General features: G+C 38.3%; 1 protein-coding gene across 5 annotated transcripts in view; it reads right to left on the reverse strand.

Moving 5' to 3' along the window:
- Positions 1 to 22,546, reverse strand: part of nup214 (nucleoporin 214) — a 59,137-nt gene that overhangs the window by 34,049 nt on the left and 2,542 nt on the right. For 4 of the 5 annotated variants that reach the window (XM_016289150.1, XM_016289149.1, XM_016289147.1 and 1 more), the window contains exons 4-21: positions 19,921 to 20,119; positions 19,715 to 19,785; positions 18,077 to 18,140; positions 16,439 to 16,542; positions 16,250 to 16,356; positions 16,079 to 16,145; positions 15,054 to 15,180; positions 13,135 to 13,293; positions 12,058 to 12,499; positions 11,839 to 11,975; positions 11,514 to 11,611; positions 11,333 to 11,413; positions 11,103 to 11,252; positions 8,517 to 8,675; positions 8,337 to 8,443; positions 8,086 to 8,268; positions 5,398 to 5,483; positions 5,116 to 5,199 (exon numbers count right to left, since the gene is read on the reverse strand). In XM_016289150.1, the coding sequence (XP_016144636.1) occupies positions 5,116 to 5,199; positions 5,398 to 5,483; positions 8,086 to 8,268; positions 8,337 to 8,443; positions 8,517 to 8,675; positions 11,103 to 11,252; positions 11,333 to 11,413; positions 11,514 to 11,611; positions 11,839 to 11,975; positions 12,058 to 12,499; positions 13,135 to 13,293; positions 15,054 to 15,180; positions 16,079 to 16,145; positions 16,250 to 16,356; positions 16,439 to 16,542; positions 18,077 to 18,140; positions 19,715 to 19,785; positions 19,921 to 20,119 (2,425 nt within the window). The remainder of the gene's footprint in view (positions 1 to 5,115; positions 5,200 to 5,397; positions 5,484 to 8,085; positions 8,269 to 8,336; positions 8,444 to 8,516; positions 8,676 to 11,102; positions 11,253 to 11,332; positions 11,414 to 11,513; positions 11,612 to 11,838; positions 11,976 to 12,057; positions 12,500 to 13,134; positions 13,294 to 15,053; positions 15,181 to 16,078; positions 16,146 to 16,249; positions 16,357 to 16,438; positions 16,543 to 18,076; positions 18,141 to 19,714; positions 19,786 to 19,920; positions 20,120 to 22,546) is intronic. The other variant, XM_016289148.1, reaches the window with a different exon arrangement.

Genomic DNA, 22,546 nt, shown 5'->3' on the forward strand with positions numbered 1-22,546 from the left:
CGCAAAGACGTCAATATAACGTCTTGTAAACAATGTCACGTATCGTCACATTTACCTCAGGAAAACATATTCGGTGACCATAAACTCATAAGTCGGATAGAAAAATAAACAGTAGAGAGGGGCATTTTGCTAAATATATGCACCATATAACATATTCATTATAAATTTGACTGTTCTTCAATGTTTAATTTATGTTTGAATAAATTCACCAAGTTTTTATGACAGCCACCATTATTTATATATATATATATATATATATATATATATATATATATATATATATATATAAAAAAAACAAAGTAAACTTGTGTTGTTTATCTGCTTACCCCCAGGGCATCCAAAATGTAGGTGTCTTTGTTTCTTCAGTAGAACACAAACGAAGATTTTTAACTCAAACCGTTGCAGTCTGTCAGTCATATAATGTAATTGAATAGGAATCACGGCTTTGAGAGTAAAAAAAAACATACACAAACAAAACCAAATAAAACACTGCGGCTCGTGACAATACACTAATGTGTAAAGACACGAAACGATCGGTCTGTGCAAGAAACTGAACAGTATTTATATCGTTTTTTACCTCTGATTCACCGCAATGTCTGAACTGTCCTGAGCGCGTTCGCGTCGTCTTCTTCAGCCGGCGCTGACACGTCGTCGTCTTCTTCCTCTTGCTTTACGGCAGATCGCAGACTTATAAGTGCATTACCGCCACCTATCTATCAAATGGACCATTGACACTCCTAATTGAGATTGTAGATCTGTAGGTCCATTTTGTGTCTTTACACGTCAATCAGGGCTCGAAATTCACTTTTTTACTTGGTAGCACTGGTGCTCCCAACTTCAAAAAGTTAGGAGCACCAGCAAAAATTTAGGAGCACTCACCAAAAATGTATGAGCATCACAACTACTAATTATATTTTAACAGATTTTATCCTTACATTCTTAACTTTAATGCAGATTTTGTATTGGCTAATATTAGCTTTCAGTCTCTCAGTCACTGTTTTCCGCTAACTACCGCGAGAAAAAGAAAGGGCTGAAGAAGAGGGAAAATGAAATGAACACTGACAGATTTCTTTTGTAAACAACCTAAAGTTAAGCTCTTCTTTGGCGAGGGTTAGGATGGTGTATGCGGTGTTAAATTTTACATTCAGCTCTGCCAGTTGCACTGAACGGCTGGCAGCTAGGGGTGTGCGATATTGACAAAAAATTATATCTCGAAATTTTCTGGGATTTTATCGCTAACAATAATTTGACTGAGTGTTACTGTGCTGATATCTTAAGGACTACAGTGGACACCTGACTCCTAAAATTTTTTATATTCTGTGTGGTGGTCAGTTCACAGCAGTGACAGAAATTAATCTTTTCCAATAAGTTTAAATAGTTTTTTACCTTTTATGGTCATTTTAAAACCTTAAAGCCATTTTTTCAAAAAGTGTGCATTATCATTTGAGTCAAATTCTTATATTTAATCAGTCAATTATAATAAGACATTTAGGCTGTTATCAAGCAAATGAAAGTATCAATCAACAAAATTCATCTTTGCAATGCAGAGGAAACACAGAAGCTGCATCTGAAATGGCATTTAGATGCATTTACACAGGACATGAATGCATTTAGCCTGCAGTTACACATGCATAAATAATATTTTAATATTGTAAACATAAAATGTTGAATACTGATATTTGAAACTTTACATGTGAAATTAAAACTGCCAGCAAGTGGCAGCAAGTCACTGTTAATAAGCGAGTCATTGCGATTGAACCGAATCATTTAACGAATGATTAATTCAGGAACGAAACGCCCTCATGTTGCTCAGACGCAAAACAGAGCTGTGACTGTGCTTGGAATTATTTTTGTTGGCGAAATGGAGCAAAAACAGGCAATTTAGTGTCTAAAACGTAAGTCTCTTAATATTAACTTTTTTTATTGAACAGTTGCATAAAATCAATATCACATTTGTAATCATGCTGATTTTTGGAGAAAACAGCACTCTTCTTGTGATATTAACTATATCAGGGATAGGCAACGTCGGAGTGCCGCTGCCCTGCAGAGTTTAGCTCTAACCCTAATCAAACACACCTGAACAAGCTAATCAAGGTCTTCAGGATTACTAAGGCTACAGACAAGAGAGGTTTTTTTTCAGGGTTGGAGCTAAACTCTGCAGGACATCGCATTCCAGGACCGACGTTGCCTACCCTCTAACTATATGAAATGATGTAAAGGCCCATATCTTGAATTTTGTGATGCATTTTAATAGACTGAATCATGCAGTGAAAGAACGCACTCTAAATGCGTATGCACACTAATCTAAACCTAATAGACTTCACGTCATGTATGCGTGCACTCTCTGTAGGTGTGTTTTTTTGGATTTTGCAATATACTCTCTGTCAAACCGCACATCGTAAAACAACAATTACGAAATGTGTAGATTCGGTGGCAAACGCTGTTACTTGCAAATTCTGTCCCACAGGCTTTACAGTGAATGCAGTGCATAGAACCATTTTCATAGAAGAGCCACTAGAAGTCTTTCAACTACTCTCTCCGAAAACTGTACGCCTTTTATTCGGCTGGTGGATCAACATTCATTCAACATATACTCTGAACGTTTTTAGAGAAATGAAAACAGGTCGCACGACAACAATTATATGCACTCGCACAAATGCTCCCAAATACAGTGGGTACAGAAAGTATTCGGACCCCCTTAAATTTTTCACTCTTTGTTATATTGCAGCCATTTGCTAAAATCATTTAAGTTAATTTTTTTTCCTCATTAATGTACACACAGCACCCCATATTGACAGAAAAACACAGAATTGTTGACATTTTTGCAGATTTATTAAAAAAGAAAAACTGAAATATCACATGATCCTAAGTATTCAGACCCTTTGCTTCTGCAAAAATGTCAACAATTCTGTGTTTTTCTGTCAATATGGGGTGCTGTGTGTACATTAATGAGGAAAAAAAATTCACTTAAAGGATTTTAGCAAATGGCTGCAATATAACAAAGAGTGAAAAATTTAAGGGGGTCTGAATACTTTCCGTACCCACTGTATATTTTGAGGTCGCACAGATTAAATTTCGGGAGCATATGCGACCAAAATGGTCGCAATTTCGAGCCTTGTCAATGTGTCGTCACGAGCTGCAGGGTTTAATTTGGTTTTGTTTGTGTATGTTTTTTTTGACTCTCAAATCCGTGATTCCCATCCACTTCCATTATATGACTGACAGACTGCAACGGTTTGAGTTAAAAATATTAGTTTGTGTTTTACTGAAGAAACAATGTCACCTACATCTTGGATGCCCTGGGGGTAAGCAGATAATAATTAATAATAATAATTTATGCATTTAGCAGATGCTTTTATCCAAAGCGACTTACAGTGCATTCAGGCTATACATTTTTTTTACCAGTATGTGTGTTCCCTGGGAATTGAAACCACAACCTTTTGCGCTGCTAACGCAATGCTCTACCACTGAGCCACAGGAACATATATAAACATAAGATAAACATCAAATTTTCATTTTTGGGTGAACTATCCCTTTCAGTGTAATTTTAACAAATCAGTTCATTTTAACCTTCAATATTATAGTATGTAGCACCAACTGACTCTCATGTATATTTTACAGCATTAGTTTGGCATGTACTGTACCTGATATATATCTAATCGAATCGGTAATCAAATCGAATGCTTGTGAATGAGAATCGAATCTAATAGTGACATTTGTGTCAAAACCCAGCCCTAGTAGAAGGACTAGTAGAATGCCGTTAGAATGACCTAAAATTCAATAAAACTTTCAAACTGGCTGTTATTAAGCCTCTCATTAAAAAAACACAACTTGATCTGAGAGAATTAGTTAATTAAAGACCGATCTCAGTCAAAGATACTAGAAAAGGCAGTATACTCACAACTACATTCCTTCTTAGAGAAAAATGGTATCTGTGAGGATTTCCAGTCAGGATTTAGACCATATCATTGTACTGAGTTGCTCATCAGAGTTACAAATGATCTGCTCTTTTATCATCTGATCGTGGTTGTATCTATATATTAGTGCTACTGGATCTTAGCGTTGTTTTGAATAGACTAGAAAATTGTGGGCATAAGTGGAAGTGCATTGGCATGGTTCAAATCATACTTATTTGACTGTCATCAATTCGTAGCAGTGAATGATGAGGTATCATATCCATCACAAGCGCAGTATGGAGTACCACAAGGCTCAATACTAGGAACTTTTGCTTGTCACACTTTACGTGTTACCCTTTTTTCGTATTTCTTTGCGGCCGATGAAGCATACCAATTTTCAAAACTAATAGAACGCATGGTTGATATAAAAAAACTGGATGACTAGTAATTTCCTACAGCTAAATTCTGAAAAAACAAACAAACAGAGATGTTAATTACTGGACCAAAAAACTCAGCATGTAATAACCTAGAACACCGTCTAACACTTAATCTTTGGCAATATTGTCGACATGATTGCACAGATACTATTTGAACTGAACTGAGCTGGATGATGGCGTCACTGAATCAATGAAGAACTGAATTTAACTGAAAAATGTAGTGTTTACTATTGTCCTCTTGCATTATCAACACTATTTTCCTGTTTAATACTGTAAAGCTGCTTTTAAATGTGTCTTGACTATATGGAGGCAAAAATGTTTTGTCTTATACTTATATTTATGATAGAGCTTTTGTTTTATATTTATGATATAGTTAAGCAATATCACAAAAGCAATCCTGCTGTTTTTTTGTTTTTTCAGATTATTAGCACAACTGCAAATGTGATTGATTTTATACAACAGTTAATATTGTGAGCTACATTTTAGACACAATATTGTCTGCTTTTGAAAATAGTTCCAAACAAAGCCACAGGAAAACCACTGTTTATCTCAACACAGCAGTGTTTTGTTCCTGAATTTATCAGCATTTTTTAACGAATCAATGATTCACTTGCTTCGTTCTGGAATGAATCAGCCTTTTGAATAAATCAGTTAAATGAATGATTCAATTTACTCACTCATTAAGACAATTTCATAAAAATAAAAAAATCACATCTTTTGTTATCAATATGGCACACCTCTAGACACATGCACACAATCACAAGCACATGCAGGTGACGTACCTGGAGCTGTGGAGCGCACCGGTGGAGTCTGCCGCTTTGACAGGAAGTTCCTCAGCTGAGACTGTTTGGCTGGGGTCATTTTAGCTGTACATACACACACAGTGACATCAATGAGGTCAATGGCAGATGTGTTCAGATCAACAACTCACTATAGCTCATCTGTGAGCAGAAGCATGTTGAGTCTAATGGCATGAATAATTCAGACTGTGCTGCTGGACATGAGATGATGGACTGAACTGTGGTGAACAGCTCATGAATGACCAGAGGAACACAAGCTCTTACATGGTGATTTGGCAGGAACTTTGAGTGCCGTTTCCAGACTGGCCTTCAGAAGAGAATCCTTCAAACTCTCCAGTTCACTGTCCAGACTGTAAAACACACAGAACATGTGAATCTTCTGAGAGTTTCATCCTGAGACAGTATGACACTATCAAAAACACACAACGCTCCACTCTTTTTCAGCATGGGCTCCAGATGTATTTCAGCCCTTCAGTAGAAATTGACGATATATGGTTTTTACCAATTAATCAGCACTGACAGTTACATTGTAGGGGTTGTAAAGCCACCTTTCCACTATATCTCCGATAAACGAAAGACCAAGAGTCATTCATTTCCAATGCAGAGTAGTACAGGAACTATGAGAAGTTCTGAGCGTGTGCCAAAGTTTCAGATCCAATTTGAGCTTCGGATGCATTTAAATATTTGAATTTCTGCTGCTAGACTGTATGCGGCTGCCCGACTGGATGTGAAGTATTCGAATCAAAACTATGATTGTACAGTCTGAATTATCACTATTTTACGACTAAAACAGTATCTATTACGAACACTGTAATAGACAGTAATAGACAATAAAACAGGGCTCAAGTACTGAATTTAGTTCTCTTTCACAATTTCTTGCACTTGAACGGTTTAAAACCTTTTGAATGCTTAAATTGGCAAAACTTAAAAACACATGCATATGATAAACTTTCGTGACGGGTCAAATTCGTGACGTGGTAGCACTTTTTTTACCGCTGGTTGCATACATTAGCTTTCTCGAGCACAACGTGCAGAAGCACCTGGTTCTCTTAATTTCGTACATCAGCTACCAAAAGGCTTGCGGTCTCTGCTTATTTCTTCTATCCAAGCCCAGCGAAATTTATTTTTTAAGTCCTTTATCAATTTGGACGTCTTCCCCATGCTTCATAAACTTACTCTCCATCCTGCCAACTATGTTTGCTTGCTACTCTCCAACATGACGTCTCTGCTCCGGCATCCATGCTTAGTAGCACTTGGTTGCAGCTGGATCTCAACCACACTTTTTCCAAGACCCGCCCATTCTACTTCTAATTGACTAGTAATGTTAGTTTGGTTGAGAGTGAAAGCTGTATTCCTCTCATTCCATTGGTAGGCGAACTCATGAACTCGAACATGATATCAAAAAGTTATTTTAAATGCAGGACTATGTTTTTTTTCTGCAGCCAAACGACACACGCCAGAGATCTGGCACGGTGCCAGAAAACTTTAAACCCTGATACTATATCCACCGTGTGTTAAGGCCTATTCTGTGAAAATGTATTCAAATTAGGCCTGCCAAGCAATTACAATTTTTAACATAATTAAATAATGTGCCAATTAATTCATCTAAAAAATTTAAATGCACAATAAAAATGCATCAAATCGACAGCCCTGATAAAATGAATATCATCATGTTATTACAAGGCCGTGACGAGCGCTGTTAGACCGCTGAGGCAAACCAGCCCAAAAATGTAACTTTTAAAGCATTTTGTTATTATAACAACAAATGTAACTTAATAATTTCAAATTTTGGGTGGGAAAATTTGGCCATTTCTAATTATTTGGGAGGACTTACCTAGTGGTCGACCGATATATCGGCCGATATTTGGCATTTTTTAAATATCGGCATCAGCCGATCCGTTTTCCTGTTTGGCCGATGCGTTCGAGGCTGGACTTTTATTTTGATGGCGGTGAGAGCGGCAGCGCCTGAGCACAGAGTGCTCACATTCTCCCTCTTGTTCGCTGTCGTCATTAACAGTTCCGTCTAATATGGATAGAAGTCTATCTAATAATCAGATAGAACGATTAAACAAAGGAATTAAAATGTATACAAAAAGTATTATAACGATTGCTTTTATATTATTAGTAATAGAAACATTATAATACTTTATCTTTTGCTGTCAGCATTCAGCAAATACACATTTACATCATTTAAACAAATCTTTGAATGTCTAATGAACATTTAATTTCATAAACCTTGCAAAGTTAGTCGGATCCAGTTGTGAGATCTTGTGAAGTGTGCATTTGTATTCTGCATGATCGCGTGTTCTCTGCGTGACGGTCGATCCGTGTGAATTGAATGCGGACAGGAGGAGAGTTCAGCTTGACTGGAGACGCACGATCGACAAACTTTAAACTCATGATTTTAAATTATGCTGCGCTTTATGCATTTGCCCACTGCCATATTCATGTCATTTCCACTGTGTGCTGTATGTAAAATGAGTGTTACCTTGGCTTTATTTAAAAAAAATATAATTTCCAATGCACACAAACTTCCCAGAATACTGAGTGCCCTGTTGGTTACAGTGTTTACTTCCTTTTTAATGATATTTTTATTAAATATTTATTTGTGAAAAATACTTTGTCATCTAAAGTATGTTTATTTTACATATTTATTTTTTGAATCCATTTTCAAAGGATTTCAAATGTCTTCAATATTACATACATACATCAAATTATATTGGCTTTATATCGGCCACCCTGCTTTCCTAGATATCGGCAGTCAAAAAAAAAACAATATCGGTCGACCACTAGACTTACCCCCTTTAATATCTATGGTGGTTATGGCCCTGGGTTATTATCATTATGTTATTAACTGGTTACCGGCCATATTTTTCAATTTTAGTTATCATTAATAGCTAAATCCATTACTGGTGGATCATGACGCCCTGTGCGGTAGACATGTGCTCTCACCTCTGTCCTGAGGGTGTGGAGGGCGTCTGGCTGATGAAGCCCCACACTGATGTCCCTCTGCAGAGCCTCAGCTTGTGCAGGTCACTCTCCAGCCGGTCCAGGCGCTGCTTCTGCTGGTTGATGATGTCCAGGTTATTGGACAGCGCTGTAAACAGAGCCTCTCTTTCCGGGGCGATCATATAACTGGGGGAGCAAACACTGACGCTCAGTCGTACAGACAATAAATAAAGCACAATGTCACAGATGCTCACCTCTGTTTCTTCTTCTTCTTTTCCATGTGTTTCTCCCACTCCATGTCCAAAACAGCATTCACGTCCTCCATGGCGAACTTCACGTACTGGTACAAGTGGTGAATTTCCTGTGGCAAAACCACACTTTCAGCACACGTTATCACTTCATATGATGATCAAGCGATCAGAGGTGGACGAGACCTTGAGCTGCTCCTCTCGCCGAGGGTCTAGTGGTTTCTTGTAGAGCAGCTGGAGGTAGTCTTTGTCTCGGTTTAGTTCACTCTGAGCTCGCGCCTCCTCCGCTCCAGCAAAACCCTCCAGCAGACTGGTCTTCAGCATGCTGACGTCCCCGTGAAGAGACTACGTTCAACAGTTCGACATGGTCAGACATGCATTCATAACAACTCAAAACTACGGTCACATCTACAGTTCATGTTCAACCGAAACAGACTGGTATGATATTCTGTATTATAACAAGGCTCAATGAAACTCTTGATCATCATTGGTCAAAGGCATCATTTTGGGTTCAAAAGTGTTTTATATCAAGTGCTAAAATGTTCAAATAACCATTGACCATGACCATTTATAACCATTTATTTTAAATTGTGCATTAGTTTATTCATTTGGTAACATTGGAGCTGACATTTGAGTATGTTAATCCATTACAAAAAGAAAACAAAGTCATGTCTTGAGACCACACTTTCACTTTGTGATGTTGCCTAGAATATATTTAGTATAGTTATAGATATGGATGCAAAAATGCCCCTATATGGGGTTGTCTTATATTTATATCATATGACATAGTTTAGCAATACCACACAAGCAAGAGTGCCTTTTCCTGAATATCAGCACGATCACAAGTGTGACTGATTTCATACATGAGTTCAATAAACATTTAGTTAATGTTGCGAGATAGATTTTAGACACAGCATATGTGACCTGTGCTGGCAAAATGAGTCACAATAAGCACATTTTCAAAAATGCGTTATTTATATTTTCACATTTTCCATTAAAAGACCTTCAGAATGATGTATGATTTATTGGAATCGGACGAAAAATTACTAAGCTACACCCGTTTGATGTCAATAGTCAGCAAAGTCAATTTTGAGAAAAATCGAGTTAAGTTTTCTGAAAAGGTTCCAAAGCAAAAATCCCAGAGCAACGTTGCATCTTTTCCTCCAGTTCTTTTCTTAATATTAATTACTACATTAATAATCACAATATAGCTATTTTTTATTTTATCTTTATTATTATAAATAAGAACAGATGCAAAAAAAACAAACAAAAAAAACAGTAGAACAAATATAAGAAACAAATAATGCATTACCTTTTTCATTTTACATCTAAACAAATAGCATTCAAGTAAAAACAAATAATCAAATGTAAAAATCCCTTTAGTGTGTTCATTACAAATTAATTTATTATTAAAACTACAAAAGCAGTTCAATCAAGAGCAGCAAGTGATTCCCTCTTTTCTTTTAGGCTATTGTTAGATTAACATTAATGAGACAGACGGCCAATATATTAAGACCTACTGTAATGCACGGATCTAATATAATGTTACACATCAGATGTTTTCCCCCAACAGTTCCCCAAACATTCACTTAAGACTTAACAGATTATGTTTGTGTGAATACTTAAATACTGTAATTCTGCTTATATTTATCGTGATCGCGCGCTGTTGGAAGCGCCTTTATGTGTGCGCTTCAGATGACAGTCAGCGTGAAAAGCGAGCGGAGAAAAGGTACTCCCTATCAGAAAACGTACAAATAAAGGTAATTAAACATCTAAAGTTATTATTTGGAGCATTGGGATCGCTAGACGAGGGCTTAATGAACTCATTTTTGTGAAAACCTTAAAATCGACAATTTTCACTTTTTTTTTTTGTTTTTTTGCGCCTGTAGCTCAAAATTAGCCTGTGCACATTCTGACTCATTTTGCCTGCACGGGTCACATGTTTTTTTTGCTCAAATTCACCAAGGAAAATAGTTCCAAACAAAGCCAGAATTCACAGAGCAACACATGGCTGTGATTTGTTATTGAATATGTGTTTTTGAACGAATCAGTTGAGTGAATTATTAAATGACATTCATATAGTCACTTGCCATGTTCCTGAATGAATCAGCTGTTTGAACCAATCAAATGATTCAATGACTCCCTCATTAAGACAGTGACTTGCTGCCACCTACTGGTAGTTCAGCAAGTTAAAAATTCACCTGTAAATCAATTTAAGAAGGGAAATATTGTCCCTTATTGGTTCAATAAAGTTCTGTCACTACTGTAAACTAACCACCACACAAAATATGAAGAAGCTCTGGAAGTCAGCTGATACAACAGGCTTAAAACAATACCAGAGCAAAAACACACTTTCACAATTTGATAAAGCCATATTGTGATTTTGCTTCTAGTTTGACATGCTGTGCCAAAGCAATGGTGCAAATCACAATGTTAGAGACCTTTTTTGTTATTAAGAGAAGTGTAAAAATACTTCCGTCTCATTATGAAGCTGTGGCCGTGATGGGCCACGACAACCTTGATAATGAATGTGAAACACCGCTTTACCTGCTCGGAGTCTGAGCTATTTGTAACTCAGATGTTTCATGATGTAACGCTGTCTTTGCATGATGAATAATCTCATTGTTTGGTTGTGATCATCTAATTTTATTATGTTTTCTTTATGAAGTAACCTTCCTTTGTGAGACATTTAATTCACTGGATTATCAAAAATAGAAGACAATAAGAAGAACTTTCTAAAAATCTCATATCAGCCCTAGGTGCACGTCGTACCTCTGTGGTGTCTCTGATCTCCAGTGTGAAGGCATGTAAGTTCTCGGAGTCTTTTCTCAGGTCTTTCATGTCGTCTGTGCTGCCCACCCTGAAATCAGCATTTCTGCAGCGAGTCTTCAGATCGTCCAGCTCCTTCTCAAAGTGTCCGATCTGAGCAGAGGACAGAACAGGCGCTCAATTAGCATCAGTATAACAGCTATTCAGATGTATACGTGATTTTTGGGCTCTACCTCCTCCAGTATTCCAGTCATGACGGGGTCCGAATCTTTCTTCTGCTGCAGGTGTTTCTCCAGTGCTTTCACAGACACGACCTGCCACAAAACACATGGAAACACACTTCAGATCAGTTTGTGCAAGACACACGAGACTGGACCTCTCTGATGGTGGTTCATCAGTTCTTCAGTGCTGTACCTGTGCAGACGGAGCGCTGGACGCAGGAGGAGCGACTGCGGCTGGTTTCAGCGGAGCAGCTGGAGAAGCGCCGATTTGAGCGGCCCGAGACAACACTACTACAACAACAACAACATCAACATCTCGCACCTTAATACTGCATCTCTGATCACTGTAGGGGCCTAAAGCGTGCGAAGAATGATCCTAAATGTGTATATACGACAATTTATGAATTTATCATAAATACAAGAGTAATGTGAACAATTAGAATGCACCTATATAGAATGTTCACAAATACCCCTTTATGGGAATGTCTGGACTGAGAAGCTGTGAGGTGGGCGTGTACCTGCAGGGACAGCTGGTTTGAGCGCTGCTGTCGTCGGGCCACTGACTTCCACTGCTGCGGGTTTGGGCGTGGAGGTCAAAGAAAATGGCTGGGCAGTAGATGCGACTGATGCCAGAGAGTCCTCCACCACCAGAAACCTGCCACAAAACACGCCAAACTCTCATTTGCGGATCATTCAGGATTATCCAAATAACATAATATCTGAGATCACACGCTCACCTGTCAGTTAGGTTCATCCTGACAGCAGGTGTTGCAGGCTCCACTGGCACTTTGGGGCCGCTGATGATGGGAGACATGGCAGGCGGACGCGGAGGAGGAATGGCCGTTGGAGCACTGCTGACCTCCTTTGGCGCGAAGGAGGAAGTAAAGGAGAAGGCAGGAGTGTCTGAGGAGGGTTTGGGAGCGCTGAAGGAGAAACCAGCTGCGGTGGAGCCCAGCGAGAAGCCAGAGGGACCGGCAGAGCTCAGAGCAGGAAGAGAGAAGGAGAAATTTGTGGAGGACACTGAGGTGGGCGGGACCGAGGAGGCAGCAGCAGTAGCTGCTGGGGGCGGGGCTGTGAAGGATAAGGTGGCTGGGGGCGGGGCTGTGCCAAAAGATGCTGGGAAAGATGGGAAGATGGAGGACGCTGCAGAGACGGGAGCAGAAGAGGAGGACGACGACTCTGAAACGAAGTGTGTTAGAACACAAAGTCACCGGACTGCAAACCCTGCATCTTCTAAATCACTTTAAAAAAAGTCAATGATAGATTTAAAATGCTACAACTGAATTACATTTTTAGAAATAAATAGGTGCCGTTGAAATCTTCTCTGGTCTATTTCTTCTGTTCAGTCCGTTATAAGGTCAGACGCGTGTAAAACCATGAACACTCTAAAGAGCTGCTTTTATAGTAGAAACTAATTGAAAGTGTTCTAATTTTACTGACATTTTATTTCATGTTTAATACTATAAAACTGCTCGCTTTAATAAAACTACTGTATAAAGTGCTATATAAACCTGACTGGAGTAATGAATTCACAGTTGGAGCAAACATATCCACATCACTATGATTTGATGCTTTCTTAACTGCCGTTTTCTCACCATTATCATTTTGTTGTGTGTTTGTTACTGAGAGCAAAAGTGTGCAGCACATTTTTACATTTTCCTCTAAATGTGTCGAGATGTTTGCTAACATTATACCGCTGCAAAGGCAAAGAATTTCCCATTTTTTTACTCCTAAGCAAAGAACAAAGTGTGCTGTGAGATATATCGGGTGCTTTAAACATTGACAGAGAGCGAGTCACATGGCCGTGGTCTTACTGGCAGCAGGCGCTCTCTCTCCGTCCTCGGGCAGCGGGATGGCAGCCATGGTCAGCTGTTTGACCGCTGGGTTGAGGTTCAGTAAAGAGAAGGGACACAGAACTCCATTTGTAGACAGCAACATCAGCGTCGGCGCCGGAGGCAACCTCTTCTCATCAGCTGAGGACACAAGAAGTGATTTTACAACAAACAAAGTTTAACGTGCAATTTTTGCTAAGTTCAGTTCATTTACATTCACATCATTTCTGACATTTTTGTGCACAGAATTTTACACCATTTCATCAATATATTCTGCCAAATAAAAGCTACAGGATTTGACATGTTAAAAGTTAAGTGTTTGAACATTTGCAACTGAAACTTAAGACAAATACTTTAAATACTTTAATACAAAAAGTATTTTAACAATGTAGTGTTAGATGGTTCTTGTAAAGAGTGAACAAGTATACTTAGAATTGGGACACCACTACTAAGCCGTCACACGTCGTCATACGTCGTTTAGCTCCTACAGTACACACCTATGCTGGTGTGCATTAGAGCCTTTAATTACCGTTCTATATTAATGCACTGCTTACTGACACACACACGCATACATATCGGAGATCGCGCAGCTCACACATCCAGGAGAAAAGAAACTTGTCAACGCTGCCCCACGACTTATTAATAACAATTTAAATACTGAATCGCTACATTATATTTTCCAGCAACGAGAGGATAAAATCAGTTTTTTTTTGTTTTTTTTTATTTAAGTAAACTCACTCTAAAAAGAGAAACGCGCATTCACGCAACTCTCTCTCTCTAAATGGCAATATTTGAAAAAAGGGTTTAGCGATTTCTAATTATTGGGGGGACTAGCCCCCCTCAATGTCTACGGTGGTTATCGCCCTGATCAGACATGTAAATATGTTGTGGCACTATCGTGCAGTCTGTAACGATATACTGAATCGCTACATTATATTTTCCAGCAACGAGAGGATAAAATCTGTTTTTTTTTTGTTTTTTTTTTATTTAAGTAAACTCACTCTAAAAAGAGAAACGCGCATTCACGCAACTCTCTCTCTCTAAATGGCAATATTTGAAAAAAGGGTTTAGCGATTTCTAATTATTGGGGGGACTAGCCCCCCTCAATGTCTACGGTGGTTATCGCCCTGATCAGACATGTAAATATGTTGTGGCACTATCGTGCAGTCTGTAACGATATGATGTTAGTTAGCAGCGATTTTTTTGCTAACATTTCTTTGAGTAACATGACCGTAAATATGAACTCCCGATTGAATGTAACATAAAACAAATGATTACTTTTCGTTAAAATTTTTATTAATGCTAAAAATGCTTACATTTATGTCTTTTAGTTCGCTCGGGCAGCCATGTTGCCCCTGAAGCCAGTTTACGCAGAGATAATTCATACCCCTTCGTTTGAAGTGTGGTCCCGAAAAATCTTCGTTTGAAGGGCTGTCTGGCCCTTCCCTTCCCCCTACCCCTCCAACCAAAAGAGAATTGAGACACCCCTACCTCTTCACGTGAACGCGCGAAACGGAGGGGTAGGGGAAAGGGGAAGGGCTAGAATTGGGATTGGGCCTTAAAGTTGTTCTTAAAACTAACTATTTCCATTAGCTGTAGAGTCTTTGTTCTTTCTTTGTGTCTGGATGTCTCTGCAGCAGCAATATAAAACACTTTCTTAGGAAAAGAAATGTCATATCAGCTCAAACAGACGCTTATTTTAAAGTGCAAGGTATTTAAAATGTGTAAAAGCTCTCTAAAACGTAATTTCTTGTTTAAATGTGTCTTATCGGGTAAATCAAAATTTCCATGCATACCCGCTTCACACATAAAGGAATTATGCAAGCAGATAAGTGGTGAAGTGCAAAGAGTGCTCACTGCTGAGTCACAAAAACACAGTCTACCATCACAGGAGCTCTTACACAGGTGTATGTCCTCCTGGCTGGTGTAATCGATGGCCATGCCCACAGGAAGTGTGTCCTCACTGTTCTCTGTGACAGGAAGCTCCGCTCGACTGGCGTCTTCCAGCAACCACAGCTCCCAGTTCACCTGCAACACAACATCACATCAGACCTCTGTGACTAAACACTTCTGACCGGTGTTATTTGAGTATCACTGAGATACAATTACTTTTTATGAAAGTGACGTGGAAAAATGTGGAATAAAGTCGTTATTTTTGTTTTCTTTGCACAAAAAAGTATTCTCGTAGCTTCGTAACCTTACAGTTGAACCACTGATGTCACACGGACTACTTTGTCGATCATCTTGGTACTTTTCTGGACCTTGAACGTGGTAGTTACCTTGCTGTCTATGGGAGGGTCAGACAGCCCTCAGATTTCATCAAAAATATCTTAAATTGTGTTCCGAAGATGAACGAAGGTCTTACGGGTTTCGAACAACACGAGGGTGAGTAATTAATGATAGAATTTTCATTTTTGGGTGAACTAACGCTTTAATTTATTTCAGTTCAAGTTAAACTAAATGAAAATGAAAAACTCTGCCATGATACCTAGCTGAAATAAAATATTTATTTATTTTTTGGTTTCAAGGGATAATTCACCCGCATGTCGTAGAAGATACAGATATTATGAAGAATGTAAAAGAAGAATGTAAAAGAAGATATTATGAAGAATGCTGGTATCCAAATAGTTTCTGGTCCTCATTGACTTCCATAGTATTTTTTCCTCATTCTATAGAAGTCAATGGCTACAGAGTCAACTGATTGGCTCCTAACATTCTTCAAAATATCTTATCTTGTGTTCAGCAGCTTAAAGAAATTCCCTTTGGAAGGTCTGGAAAAACTTGAAGGTGAACAATAATTAAAATTTTTATTTTTGGGTGAACTATCCCTTCAAGTTAAGCATCAAGTGTTTTTTTTTATTATGATTTTAGTTTTAGTTTATGATAATAACTCATGCTGCTGACCCATCCTCTGGCGAGTGTTTACCTTGTCCTCCTGTTTAGCGATAATGCTGACTTCAATAGCAGCGGCCGATGCAGCGAAAACCAGATCCCTGCACAGGAGAAATCGGTTTCATTTGATTTTTGGCAACTGTCCGGACTGGCTAGAAGACCAACAAAGCTAATGCAGAGCGCAGGACATGTAGACGAGTCTCACCAGTCCTCGATATGGCACAGGTAGTAGTGATGCTGCCTCTCTGTGCAGGTGCCGTACACCAGGTCATTGAAGTTCAGATAGCGCTCGTCTCTCTTCTCATCCTTTTTCTGACACACACACAGTTAACACATTGTCATCACAGTCCTGTCTGAATGGTTTTGTAGTGTGTGATTTGTAAGAGTTACTCACGGGCAGCGATACGACCACCAGCTCTGGCGGTGTCTCCAGAGACCCATCAGCCGCTGCGTACACCACCGCAAAGTTATACGTGCTCAACCACAACACGTCCAGCACTGTGGATCATATACACAAATCAGCACAGACTCAAACACTTAAGATCTTACTTATGAGAGTGGAAGTGATGTGCGGCAGGTATAAAAATGACTGTGGATTAACATGGACTTAATGGACAAGTTTATATTTCTTTCTCTTATTACATAAACAGTGGATGCTTTTTTGTAAAATTGCAAGCAAATGCTTTGTGTAACTATAATTGTGTAATAGATTTGTGTAATAATAATCATCATCATAAATTAATTATTATTATTATTCAGGGTTTCTGCAGGTTTTATGAAGACTGTCAAATTTGATAATGTCTCAATATGCTGAAACTTACAGATATCCATTACTTTTTTTAAATTCATTTTACAAAAAAACGAAATATATATTTTATTAGAAATATATATTAAAAATAGAAATATAATTTATTACATATCTGATCACACTGCAAAAAAAGTTTCTTCCTCAGTATTTTTTCTTGTTTTCCAGTGCATGTCCAAAGATTTTCCAGTAAAATGCATTTACTGGAGAAGCAAAATGACATTATGATTAAAACAGAATGAGTTTGTGATTAAACATATCTCGGTAACACTTTACAATAAGGTTCATTAGTTAACATTAGTTAACTACTTTAGTTAACATGAACTAAGCATGAACAATACTTCTACAGCATTTATTAATCTTAGTTCATGTTCATTTCAACATTTATTAATGCATTATTAAAATCAAAAGTTGTGCTTGTTCACATTAGTTAATGCACTGTGAATTAACAAACTAACAATGAACAACTGTATTTTCAATAACTAACATTAACAAAGATTAATAAATACTGTAATAAATGTATTGTTCATTGTTTGTTCATGTTAGTTAATACATTAACTAACATTAACTAATGGAACCTTATTGTAAAGTGTTACCCATATCTCATAATAATCTACTTAATTAATAGGAAAAACTGATTTTCATTTGTTCTTGTTTTAGGCATAAACTCATTTCATTTTGATCAATAAAACAAGACTTCATATCTTTATCTCGCATGTCAAGTAAAAGTATCTTGATTTAAAGACGTTTAGATATTTGTACTGGAAAACAAAAAAATACTGAGGAAGATATTATTTTTTTGTTTTTGCAGTGTGTGCAACATTTAATGCCACATCTTCATGAATTTAAGGCTTTCTGCTCTGATTTAAGACCTTTTTAGGCCTTAATTACAGGAAGGGTGAATTAAGACATTCTAAGACCTTTTTAACACCTGCAGAAACTCTGTTATTAATATAATTATTTTTATTATTTCATAGTCTCATACAATTACAAAATATTTGACGAAATTATGCAGCCCTACAAACAAGCACAACAGACTTGGAGCTTAAAATGCATTTTAAACTGCAATTAGATCATTTTGATCGATCATATTGAAACTGCAGTCTCATTTTGATCAATACCAATTCACAAGACAAAGTCTTGGGTTAAAGTTGTGGTGACGCTCAGGTTGATTAGTGCTGACATCACATCTATACAGGAACACGGTCACTGTAAGAGCTGTCGTACCTTTGACAGGGTGATCCTGACTGTAGAAGCTGGGGCAAGGAATCACCTTCTTGGCCTGTAAGGTCTGAGATACAAACACACAGCATGACATCAGACACTGGACGAAACGCCCATTCACAAGGGTGATTACTAGAACTATTAAAAGTTTCAATAACTGCTCTAACACTTTCAGAGAGATTTTTTTCCAGCTAATGAATGATAAAAACATTGACAGCCAATCAGAGTCCATCCTGCTTTGAAGAGCTCAAGCATTTAAAGCAGCAGACGACAAAACTGCTGTGCGTGCTTATAATAAACACAACGATATTGTGTGTAATTTATAGAGCCCGACCGATATATCGTTTGGCCGATATGAGCTTGTTGCCGATATATCGTTATCGGCGAATATGCTGCCGATATGAACCTTTTTTTTTACAGAACATATAACGCAGATAAAATAATTTAAATGGTGTAATTACTTAGTTTGTCCAAAAGAGCGTGCTCCATTGTTTGCTACTGGTGACCTGAATGAAACGCTTTAAAGCTTAAGTCTATGGAAAACCATTGAAATTTTGAACGGCCATATCTCCGTAAAGGCGCAGAGAATCCACACCAAATTCGGGGGATCCCTTCAGCTCGAGGAACCCGCTCGAACGCGAATCGAGTGTACGTCTCGAGGCCCTCTTTCGAATGAGACCACCCCCGCGTCGATAGCCCCCGGGGTTCGGGAGTTACGGGGGGTTAAATTCACGGGCCGGCGCCAACTGATCTAGCGATCCCGGGGGGTTACCGACATGCGGAGGGTGGCGTTCGAGAGGGCTCCTCGAGCTGAAGGGATCCCCCGAATTTGGTGGAGATCCGCCGGCACGTTCGTGAGATAGTGACACCAGCCAACACTTTCACTTCAGTAAGGAGGTCTGTTGTTCAGGCAGCAGCATTCAAGCGTTGGCTTATTCGAACGTAAGTGCCCTGCGAAGTGGACTTCACATGATATTCCGCAATGAATCTAAGGGAACGTACACGTTACATTCAAAGGGCATTAAAGTGTGCGAGACGCAAATTTATATTTATTTACAGAGGTATATTATGTCACACTTCTCTAGTAAGTTTTGTCTGTGTGTGAAGACAGAAGCGCAAATCCATGAATAAATGTCCCAAAGTGAAAAACTTCAACAGAATAAAGTTGAATGGAATTGAATTGAATTAAAGTTTAATAAACTTCAAATTTACTGTTCAGTGCACTGATGTCAGACTCATTTTGGATAATAAAGCTTATTGTTAAATTGTTAAATGCCCTGCCTCCATCATTACATATCTCTGTGACGTCATTATAAGTGTTTTATCACGACATTTGAGTGATCATTGCAAAAAAAGTGTTTATTTATATATATTCTGTTTATGTATATACTGTATTCTATATATAGTACCAGTCAAATGTTTGGACACATGAATGGGAAAGTGTCCACATTTTTGACTGGTACTTTACTATAATATACACAAAGAATATCGGCCGATATATCGATGTCGGCCTTTTTTACCCCCTTATTATCGGTATCGGTCCCAAAAAACCCCCCCATATCGGTCGGGCTCGAGTAATTTAGTTATCATTCTTGGTAAAGTGAAGATCTGTCTGTCATAAACAGCCATGCACAGACTTACAGGAGTGAACTGAACCACTGTGGCGTCCTCTTTCCCTGCAGACACTTGCTTCCCTTTGGGACTCCAGCAAACTACAAAGACAGAGAGAGGAACGGATCAACCTGCTTAAAAATAAGATCAAAGACACTGAATAACTAGTGCTTGAGATATCTAGAGACTGAGAACTAGCACTGTGAGAATAAAGAGAGCACACAGTAACCACTGACCGCATGTGATTCCCGCAGAGGCAGGAAGTTGAGCGACCACACTGACGGAGTCCTGAACGTCCAGCACCATCATACTGCCATCGGACAGACACACGGCCAGACGGGACGCGTCCACCGGACTCCACTTCAGATCCTGGACCAGCGTGTCTGCAGCGGCCATGGGTCTGAAAGAGGTGAAGGGACGCTTCTCCTGTCTGTCCTGCTGGAGCAAACACACACACACACACACACACACACATTAACACTTTGGTCTTCACCACACTCTTGATCCTCAAAACAGACTGAAGACAATAAGCGTAATATTTTGTTTTTTCATAAATGTACTACATTTTGTTTCAATCAAATTTATTCTTTAACATTTTGTATTTTGAGGGGATTTCATTGTACTAGACAATAATCACCTCTAAATGATGCATAATTTATTTCTATATAAATTAAAACAAATATTAGAAGAAAAATGTCATTTCAGATTAATGCAGTGTTTAAGCAAAGGTATTTGAAATCCAGTGGATGAAAGGCAGATTAATGCCATCTGGAGGGAGAAAAAGAAAATCATATGTAACACCAAGGTTTAATTACTAGATGCGCCTGCAGGTTTGAAATGAACACATAATTAAGAGTTTTTACATTGGTATGTGCTGTATAAAGGTCTAAAATCATCTAATTTTCACAACTCTAAAAACTGCTTTGTGGAATTTTTACTTTTCAGGAAGATGCTTTATCAGCTGAACAATCAAGTTATTAAACAACAGTACAATCCACTGAAATACCATGATTTACTGAAGACACCCACTAAAACGTCATTCAGTGTAACAATAGTAGTTCATACACCAACAAATCTTGTCAGGCATATTCAAAACAAGAATCATTAGATGACATTAAAAGACTATTTAAGGATCACAGTGCAGCCCACAAAAACTAATTAATTGTAATTTTAAATCTTTGTCACTATCCTTCAAACCACTAGGTTTTACCCGTTTGTCAGGAAGAAATTGTCATCAATTAATATATAATAAAATTGAGTATGACATCTTTCATATATTCCAATAAGTACAGACCAGAATAAGTATGTCATTACATTTTTACATAAATATATCTGTTATGCTGAATGATGGAACATTATTTTACCCATATTTTGACGTTTTACATTTTCACAAAAGTTATTTGAAAAGTAGACACTTTACTAGCATTTAATTAGGCTTGCCACGATAGACGTTGCTGACGGTGATACCGATGTTAAGCCGCAACCCCGGTTACGTCACTTGCCCACCGTGGCACCGACCCTCACCATCGTTTTGATTTTTTTATAGTAATAAAAATTAGGGATGCGCCGATCCGATATTCATATCGGTTATCGGCTCTGATAGTGCCATTTTTCTCGGATCGGGTATTGGTCAGAGAGGGCCGATCCAAATCCGAGATTTTTTTATTTTTTTTTCCGATTGTGCGAATTATTCTGTGTTACTTCTGAAGCCATACGATAGCTTAATGTGAGCTACATATGAATATTTAAGTCCTTACATTAAAGTTCACACAAACTCTTTTCTCCGGTGTGTCTGTCAGTCATTCGTTCAGCCTTTAAACCCTGGTCTCGTTCGGTTACAGCAGTCAGCTCGGTAAAGCTCTCTCCAAGATCATTCTGTGTTCCCATTATACTTGATTTGTAAATACATGTCTATGATTTTACAAAAAGGACTTTATCTTCTTGCCAGAGTTTAATGTTTTGTTACTTGCTACCGGGTGTCTGTGAGAACAAAACACGGGCGTAGAAAAGACTATAAATTGTTTTTAACGTGCACAGTAACTGAAATTTAAAACTGTTAAAAGAAAGGCTCAATAACTGTTGCACAGATATAATACACTACGCATCAATTTCTCTTCCCTTTGTGCTTTGCCGTTTTTACATTGTAAGCGCTTCGTGCTCATAGACTGTGAACCCTCTACATTGCGAGTAAATCACTCGCATATGCGACTAAATCTTCACTCTGGGCGACTAAATGATGTCTAATATTAGCCAATGGCTAATCAATTCTCAGATTTTACTCGTCAGTGTGTGAGTTGGAGGCTGAGTATATGATTAGCACAGATATATTTTCACTCACAGAACACTCTGACTGAGCGCTTCAGAGTTTCACTCTCCGTCAAGCGATCTGTGATATTTTTCAGTTCATTTGAGCGCACCTGTGTTTGTGTATTTGGAGTAATGTGTTTCTAGTGTGAAGGCGCATGACTCTCCGTCGCTTTCTCTCTCACGCGCAAAGAGTGAGTCTCTTACATAACATGCAGAATTGATGCGCTACATGTAAACGATATACTTTGTTGTATTTTCCTGTAAAAATAACAGTTCCTTTGGAATTCTTCAGCTTTTAAGAACTGCCGGGTTTTCCTGTAGTAGGCGGAACTAATGCGCAAACGACAATCTCATTGGCTGGTGCTCACCTATTATCGTCCCTGTTTTGATTTCAGCGAATCAGTTCGAGCAAACGCACACAACAAGCAAAAAGCAAAAAGCACCAGCACCAGTCCTAAGTTCAGTTAAAATGACTAATATGCATTCATACATGGTTATCAAGTTTTAAAGCAATTGACGCCGAACTGCCACTAATTCGAGAAAGTGAAAGTAAAA

The sequence above is a fragment of the Sinocyclocheilus grahami genome, unplaced genomic scaffold (assembly GCF_001515645.1).
Source record: "Sinocyclocheilus grahami isolate Dianchi unplaced genomic scaffold, SAMN03320097.WGS_v1.1 scaffold241.1, whole genome shotgun sequence".
Lineage (NCBI taxonomy): Eukaryota > Metazoa > Chordata > Actinopteri > Cypriniformes > Cyprinidae > Sinocyclocheilus > Sinocyclocheilus grahami.